Source organism: Nyctereutes procyonoides, unplaced genomic scaffold (assembly GCF_905146905.1).
Source record: "Nyctereutes procyonoides isolate TBG_1078 unplaced genomic scaffold, NYPRO_anot_genome, whole genome shotgun sequence".
NCBI lineage: Eukaryota > Metazoa > Chordata > Mammalia > Carnivora > Canidae > Nyctereutes > Nyctereutes procyonoides.
Genome location: NW_026575034.1, coordinates 21,117,644 through 21,126,719, shown reverse-complemented (window position 1 = coordinate 21,126,719; position 9,076 = coordinate 21,117,644). Strand labels below are relative to the sequence as shown.

Here is a 9,076-nt window from a genome sequence, read left to right as displayed (position 1 = left end):
ATGGACATGTAGATATTAGAAGGTAGGGCACCAGGGCTTGAGGACTGGATGAATATGAAAGGGAAAAAATTAAAAACTGATGCTTAGTTTATATAAGTTTATTCACAGGCAAAACTCAGCTATGGTATTAGAAGTCAGGCTAGTGATTACATTTGGAAAGCACAGACTGGAAGGGGGCAGAGTAGGGTTCTTGTGAGGGTCAGTTACATGGGTGTGTTCACTTCATGAAATTCATCAATCTATATACTTAAGAGATGTGCACTTTTTAATATATATGTTTGTTCTGGTTACTATGCTGCATAACAAATCATCCCAAACTAAGTAGTGTAAAACAACCACCATTTCTTTATGCTCATAGATTCTGGAAATTCAACCAAGATACAGCAAGAATGGTATATCTCTAGTCCATAATGCCTGGGGCCTCCTATAAGACACCTGAATGCCTGTGAGTGACTTGAGGCTGGTGGCTAGAGTTATCTGAGTCTTCTTCACTCTTTTTCACATGTCTGATGTGAACAGGGCTGGGACAACTCAAAGGCTGAGCTCAGTTGGGACTGCCAAACACAGTATGGAGACATAACTGTTCTTTGTGGCTTGCACTTCTCACAATGTGGCAGCTAGGTTCCAAGAGGGAGTATCCTGACAGGGAGCTTCCAAACAATGAGAATTCCCAAGAGAACCAGAAGGAAGTTGCACAGCCTTTTATGATTCAGCCTCAGAAGTCACTCCTGCTATATTCTATTGGCTGACACATTCATAAGGGAGGAGTGTCAAAGAATTTGTGGCCATTTTTAGAAACTGCCACGATGTCATAACATTAATAATAATGAGAGTAATAATAATAAATACTAGTGCTAGATGTTTGGGCTAAAGGCCAGAAGGAGGGATTACAAGAGAAATAACAGATAAAGGAAAATGGTAAGCTCAGTTATAGATCCAATGGGCTAAAGGTGACTGTGGAATATCCAAGGGAGGACATCCAGTGAGCAGTTAGTGGTATAGATCGAGTTCCTGAGAGTCATTAGGTGGGAAAGGAAATCCTTTGGGTGACCAAGACTGGCCAGAGAGAGCTAGGAGCATGGAAAGAGAGAAAGGCCTAGGTCATAGTCCTAAAAAAACACCAACACAGAAAGGATAGGCAGACTGGCTTACAAAAAGACTGAAAAAAAATAAGTAAAAACCAAGAAACTGTGGTGTCACAGAAGCCGTGGGAGAAGAGGATTTCAAAAAAAAATAAAATGTTGGAGACTATAGACATTTCTTCCATGAAATTCTTCAAAACACATATCTGACCATATTACTTAACTATTCAAAACACTCCACAGGTTCTCCATTGCCTTAAGATAAAACCCTAGCTTTATAAAATGGCTGAGAAAGTTCTCCCTGGGCTGTCCTCAGCCTGCTTCATCTCGCACCACTAGCCCCTCAAGTTCTCTACAGAAACTATTTGATGTCTCCCAATCACCCTTGTTTTTTTAAAGCCTCTATGCACTTTGCCTCTACTGCTTGCTCTTCGTTCTCCCATCTCTAGACCTAACTCCTGTTCATCCTACAGAACCCAGGCTCAGTTGGGACCCTCCTCATAGTGTCATGGCTCTATGTATATCCACCTAAAAGAGAAACCCATCAAACTGATATGTAACTGCCTATCGACCCGACTCTTTCCCCTACCAAACTCTGAGTTTCTAGAGGGCAGGGAGTATGTTTCATTCATCTTTTATCCCCAACATTGAGCATAATAGTGGCTTGGCACATAGCAGGTATTCTGATTATGACTGAGAAAAGATGATAGAAGTGAAGGGGACATCAGTATGAGGGAGAATTTTTAGGACTTTACTGTTTGTTTTGGTATGGGAGAGATTTAAGCATGCTCATAGAAAGGGGAAAATTAAGAAGGTTGAGGATCTAGATAACATATGAAATAGCTAATGGGATCAGGTACTAGAGGTAATAAGAAAGGAATGGGGGCAAAATCCCCAAAGAAGGGCCCCCATCACACTCATCCAGTAAGAATGAGGTAAGGTGGGGTTGCCTGGGTGACTCAGTCAGTTAAGTGTGACTGTTGATTTTAGCTCAGGTCATGATCTCAGGGTCAAGAGATCAAGCTCCTAGTTGGGCTCCACGCTCAGAGGGGAGTCTACTTCGGATTCTTTCTCTCCCTCAGCCCCTTCTCCTGTTATTCTCTCTCTCTCTCTCTCTCTCTCTCTCTCTCTCTCATAAATAAATAAATAAATAAATAAATAAATAAATAAATAAATTTTTTTTAAAAAAAATGAGGTAAGTCGGGTGCAGAAAATGAAAACAGAACTCACATTTGATATGGCAAGCATTCTTTGTCCCAAGAGACTAGTTCAGCACCTGACACAAATGAGCCATTCTGTAAAAAGTTGTTAAATGAATAAATAATGAGGCCCAAGCAGGTAATTTACACAAAGTAAAACAGAATGACTGAGCCTACACTGGCACCCACATCTGCTGACTTAGAAGACCCCTAAGTAGTTCAGCTTGGCAGGTGAGAGAAGAAACAAGGCCCAGGCTTACCTCTGAGGTATGCACCCCCACCTCCTCCAGGGACCTCATTAGAGATGTTTAGCTGGGCAAGTGTAAGCCCAGGCCCTGGGAGACAGGGTGGGGCGCTGGAGCCACACTGCCTCTGCCCCTTCAGTAAGGGCTGGCCCTGATTATGTTGCTAAGAGCTTCAGAAGTCAGAGAAGAGTCACAGCTGGAGATCAAGGGCAGCCTCTTCAAGGCAGGCAAGCAGGCAAGCAGTAGCCCCCACCTCCTGAAGCCACCCATCAGCAGAGGCCCTGGGTATCTCACATCCAGGCATCAGGCCACAGAAGCATGAGCCAGGACAGCAAAGTGAAAACGACGGAGTCCAGCCCCCCTGCCCCACCCAAGGCCAGGTGAGAGATCCCGGCCCCCTGTGTCACATCTTTCCACCTAACTGGATGGAGTCTGATTCTTATTGATGCCCCCAGTGACAAACTCAATATTGAATGTCTGGTGAAGAAAATGAAACACTGCTTCTCCTCTTCTTTCCACAGGAAGTTGCTGCCTGTCCTCGACCCATCTGGGGATCACTACTACTGGTGGCTGAACACGATGGTCTTCCCAGTAATGTATAACCTCATCATCATCGTGTGCAGGTTCGGCAGGGTACTGAAGGAAGGGTCTTAAGCAGAGATAAGAGCTCAAGAGTCAGGCCAAGGAAAGGGGCAGGCCCTTGGTCAGGACCCGAAGGAGAGGCAGCGTGGTAGAGAGGACCCAGGGCAAAGTGCAGAGTGCCTTGGGGAGATTGCATTACACAGAGGGTGTTCTTGAGCCAATCTTTTCTATCCCTGACATACAGAGCCTGCTTTCCTGATTTGCAACACAGTTATCTGGTGGCCTGGTTAGTGCTGGACTACACAAGTGACCTGCTATACCTACTGGACATCGTGGTGCGCTTTCACACAGGTCAGTGAGCCCAAGGCTGACCCTTTGTTCCATGTTACCTTCCTAAGGACTGTCTTTGAGGCACAAGGAAGTGACTCCCTCCCTGATAGCACTTTTGCATGCTTCACAACACCCCTATGCCCATCCCAGAAACCCTGGAGCAAGTTTATGTCCATCCCTATCCTGTCCCCATGTCTGTCTCCCTGTCCTACCGTGGCCCACCCACACTCAGCCTTATTAGTGAGGTAGGTGGTGCCTTGACTCAGCCCCATACCTCACCCATCTCATGGCTGACCCCAGCCTGTCTCCACCTCCTCCTCCCCAGGATTCTTGGACCAGGGCATCCTGGTGGTGGACAAAGGCAGGATTTCAAGTCGCTACGTTCGCACTTGGAGCTTCTTCTTGGACCTGGCTTCCCTGATGCCCACAGACTTGGCCTTCCTGCGTCTGGGCCCACACACGCCCACACTGAGGCTGAACCGCTTCCTGCGTGCGCCCCGCCTCTTTGAGGCCTTTGACCGCACAGAGACCCGCACAGCTTATCCAAACGCCTTTCGCATCACCAAGCTGATGCTTTACATTTTTGTTGTTATCCATTGGAACAGCTGTCTATATTTTGCCCTGTCCCGGTACCTGGGCTTCGGGCGTGATGCCTGGGTGTACCCTGACCCCGCGCAGCCTGGCTTTGAGCGTCTGCGGCGCCAGTACCTCTATAGCTTTTACTTCTCCACGCTGATCTTGACCACTGTGGGTGATACGCCGCTGCCAGCGCGGGAGGAGGAGTACCTCTTCATGGTGGGCGACTTCCTACTGGCTGTCATGGGTTTTGCCACCATCATGGGTAGCATGAGCTCTGTCATCTACAACATGAACACTGCAGATGCAGCTTTCTATCCAGACCATGCACTGGTGAAGAAGTACATGAAGCAGCAGCATGTCAATCGCCGATTGGAGCGGCGAGTTATTGACTGGTGAGGATGCTGGGGTCCCAGACCAGAACAGGGAGAGGTGTCCTGGATAAACCCTGAGGAAGGTGGCTGGGTCCTTACTGCCTAGCAGGCCAGGCAGGGCAACTAAGGCATGGCATTCATTGAGAGGTTCACTGGGCAGGGCTTAGAAAAGAATGTCTTCCACTAGTTGCATCTGGACTTAGGGGACTGGGTTGGATAAGAGATTATAGGGAGAGGAACTCATACACAAGGAAGGATAACCTGGAATAAAAACTGCCACTGCCTGGTAGGGCTCAGAAGTCCCTGGAAGGGCTAAAGGGAGAAGAGCAAGACTTGCCAGAGATGGCCAACAAAATGGTTGACTATGTCATAGTTGTCCATATTATGGGATGAACAAAAGGAAATGTCAGCAAGTAGAGGAACTGAAGCAGGGGGCCGTTAAATACAGGGTTTGGTGATTGAAGTAGGTATCAGTGGGATGGTACAAGGCATCACTGAATGGTGGGTGGGGTAAAGTTTGACAGTAGGTAAAGGGTATCTTATTCATTGTCGACTGGAGGCTTTCAGACCCTGGGTAAGGGAAAAGAGGTCAAAACATATCTGTGTAGTGACCCTGGAGTGAAGATATTCATCAGCCAACTGTCAAGTATTCCCATGACCCCCGTGAGACCTCAGTGTGACTAGGCCCTTGGCTGAGGCTTAGCTGAATCCTAACGGAAGGAATAGAGTTAGGCATCTAAGGAGCTGGTGAGGAACAATTGCTGCCCTTGTCCCCAGGTACCAGCACCTGCAGATCAACAAGAAGATAACCAACGAGGTAGCCATCTTACAGCACTTGCCTGAGCGGTTGAGGGCAGAAGTGGCTGTATCTGTACACTTGTCTACTCTGAGTCGGGTGCAGATCTTCCAGAACTGTGAGGCCAGCCTCCTAGAGGAGCTGGTACTGAAGCTGCAGCCCCAGACTTACTCGCCTGGAGAATATGTCTGCCGCAAGGGGGACATTGGCCGGGAGATGTACATCATCCGTGAGGGTCAGTTGGCTGTGGTGGCAGATGATGGCGTCACACAGTATGCTGTGCTTGGTGCAGGGCTCTACTTTGGGGAGATCAGCATCATCAACATCAAAGGTAGGCACCCCAGTGTTTGTTCCAGGACAGGGCTGGGAGGGGACAGCAGAACCCTGCACTGACACTAAGTGGTACTTCAGGGCCTACAGATTAAGGAAACCTGACCCCCTGCCTGAGTCACTAGAAAAGCAGGACACAGAGGGTCTGTTCCCTGAGAAGAAGCCGAGCCAAGGTTAGCATACAAGGTGGATCCTTGGAAAAGAGGAAGTAGATCTGCTCTGTGGATGTCAACCCAAGGCACCAACAGACCAGTGGAAAGTGACAGAGATGATATTTATTGCCACACTCACTACTTGCCACGTTCAAAGTGCTTCACAAGTACCAACTCACTAAATTCTCACAGTAACTCAGGTAGGTACCATTACCTGTATTTTAAATGTAAGGAAATAGGGGTACAGAGATGTTTGGGAAACTGTCCAAGGCCGTTGCGATAATAAGTACACACACTTGGAGTCAGTACAAGAAACTTTCTCACAGCCAGATGGAAAGGAGGCTAGAAGGAAGGCATTGCCATTCTCTCCACCAACTCCAGGCCAGGCCAAGTACTAAGCGCTGACACACTGATTCCTTTTATCCACCTGCGCAGTAGGTGTCGGTATGCCTAAACGCAAGCAAAGACACTGAGGCCCCAGGAGATGGGGGGACATGGCAAGGAGTGAGTGCGCTGTCACTGACTGAAGCCACGGGGCTGTCAGCCTGGGGATTGCACTCTCTAATTGTGCCAAGGGCCTCACATCTGGCCTCCGAGGACCCTTCAAGCTCCACTTCCTGGATGCGGTCAGCTGCTGTCTACCTGGTTTTGGACAAGTCATTTCCCTTTATTAGGCCTCAGTTTTCTCATCTATCCAATAGGGGATGATATCAAAAACCCAAAGGGCTATTTGTGAGGATTAAATGAGTTCTATGGATAAGGCATCAGCACAGTGTCTAAAGCATAGCAAGTGTTCACAAAGGGTAGTTCCTCTGAGCTTTGCAGCATTCAGCCTAACGTATCTTCCCCCGCAACCCCTCACCAATACCTTCCTAAAAATGTGAATACAGCTCCCTTGCTCAAAATATTTCAGTACTTTCCCACTGCCCTCAGAATAAGGTATAAACTCCCTGTAGTGGTTTACCACACCCAGTGTGCCCTGCTCTCCCTTCCTCTTTCCATTCTCTTCACACTTTGTACTTCAGCCCCTCTGGACTGCTTACAGTTTGCTGCAGCCACCTGTCTCCTACCTCCATCTCCCTCTGCTCATACTCCTCCCTCTGCCTGGATATCTCTTCCCTCCCCCAGCCCTCCCCCTCTGACCCCTGCTCAGTCAGACATCACTCCCTCTAGGCTTCCCCAAAGTTTCTGCCAGCTTGTCAGGGGCTCTTTACCAGTCTTGCCACAGCACTGGATGCGCACCTCTACACTGCACCAGCTATATACTGTTTTGTTACTATTCCTATCCCATTAGATGTCTATCACCTCTAGACTGAATTCTTGCAGGCGCATCACTGTTACCCACCCATCTCAGGGCCTGGTCCCCAGTAAACGAGTAAATGAAAGAATTAATAAAGCAGAAAGAGAAGCCTGAAAGCACAAATACGGAGGTAGGGGTCCTGGTTCAGGAATGAAAAACCCCTGACACCTATCCTAATTAACTGTCCTCCCATGTGTCTGCCCATGGGCCACAGGAAACATGTCTGGGAACCGCCGCACAGCCAACATCAAGAGTCTAGGTTATTCAGACCTGTTTTGCCTGAGCAAGGAGGACCTGCGGGAAGTCCTGAGTGAGTATCCAAAGGCCCAGGTTGTCATGGAAGAAAAGGGCCGTGAGATCCTGCTCAAAATGAACAAGTTGGATGTAAATGCTGAGGCAGCTGAGATTGCCCTACAGGAAGCCACAGAGTCTCGACTACGAGGCCTCGACCAGCAACTTGATGATCTACAGACCAAATTTGCTCGCCTCCTTGCTGAGTTGGAATCCAGTGCACTCAAGATCGCTTATCGCATTGAACGGCTAGAGTGGCAGACTCGAGAGTGGCCAATGCCTGAGGAAATGGCTGAAGCTGATGATGAGGGCGAGCCTGGGGAAGGAACTTCCCAGGGTGGAAAAGGCAGGACTGGCCAGGAGGGACTCCCAGACCCAGAGTGACCCATTCTTATCCCTAGGACCCCTACTTCCAAGGGAATCCAGAGTTGTAGGAAAGCCTGCCTGCAGAAATTCTGCTATCCTGTCTGCTAGGTTCAGAGATGGGAATGAATTGGGGGTATAAATGCTCACCTAGAGATATAGGAGTACAGCACCCATTCGCATCCCACTCCCCAGAGCACCCATACACACATAGACACACCCATATACACATAGACACACAGACCCACACATAGACACACAGTTGCATATACACATATTGCACTCAAGACTGCATTCCATATAAAATACTCTCGAGTTGCCATTTTCAGAACACATATGCTTTCTCACAAACATAGGTATGTCTTATGCCCACATAATACATATGCATTCCTGCACCTCATAAAGACCCATATACTGAGACTCACACACCAATAGACACAGAAATGCCCTCCACAGGTGTGCACACCCTTGTGAACACACAGAAACACACCCAGAGCCCTTTTCTTTACAGATATCCTTTTAATGCCTCTCACAAGGGAGTTGACAAATGTAGCCTGCAAGTTGCACTTCAATAAAGTATTTGCCTCCTCATTAAGCATTTTTGGGAGTGACAGGAAAAGGCAAAGCCAATAGAGGGCCAGGATGAATTCTGTCTGAATTCTGAGTCACACGGAAAAAGAGCATGCGCTGTGTAGTAGTTGGTAGATTTGATTCAACAGGGGCCTGGGATACATGATAAATTGAGAATCAGTGCTGAGCCAAGGCAAAGCAGGATCATGAATCACATGATGTAAGTGTGCACATGCTCTCATAGATGATAGTCACATATACACACTGACCATTATATTTCATTCCAGAGTATGTATCTTTAACTTTGTGAACTCTGAGTGATTTGACCTAGCTTAGTGGACCAGAGCAGACACCTCTTCTCCTTCTTCCTTCCTCTGGCCCAGTCCTGGAGCCTGAGGCCAGAATAGAGCTACTCCATGTTCAGGACTGATTTCACAGGGAGGATAGTTCAAAGCGCCACTCACCTGGCCCTGCTCTACTCTGTCAGTTGTTGGAGCTGGCTTTGGTGCTGGCAGAAATCCAACCGTCCCTCTATATGGTTTTTCTTTTCTTTTTTTACTTTTTGGGTTTTTTTTTTAAGATTTTATTTATTTATTCATAGAGACACGGAGAGGGAGAAGCAGGCTCCATGCAGGGAGCCTGACGTGGGACTCAGTCCTGGGTCTTCAGGATCAGGCCCTGAACTGAAGGCAGCATTAAACCGCTGAGCGACCCAGGCTGTCCTATATGGTATTTTATAATACAGAGTGGCAGATAGGGACTAGGTGGAGTAGAACATCATGATTGGAAACCACTGGAGATTAGTGTTTGGGGAGTTTTTAAGTAACTTTGGCATACTTGGACAGAGGTCTGCAGACTTGGGGCAGAGAGAGTGTCATGGGGTCTC

The 9,076-nt window shown here is 47.9% G+C and overlaps 1 protein-coding gene across 1 annotated transcript; it reads left to right on the top strand.

The window, feature by feature from the left end:
- The first annotated feature begins 2,844 nt into the window (after positions 1–2,844).
- Positions 2,845–7,641, top strand: CNGA4 (cyclic nucleotide gated channel subunit alpha 4). Its single transcript, XM_055317539.1, has 6 exons — positions 2,845–2,906; positions 3,048–3,149; positions 3,353–3,459; positions 3,764–4,409; positions 5,166–5,515; positions 7,181–7,641. The coding sequence occupies exons 1-6, from the start codon at positions 2,845–2,847 to the stop codon at positions 7,639–7,641; spliced, it is 1,728 nt and encodes a 575-aa protein (XP_055173514.1).
- Positions 7,642–9,076: the final 1,435 nt, after the last annotated feature.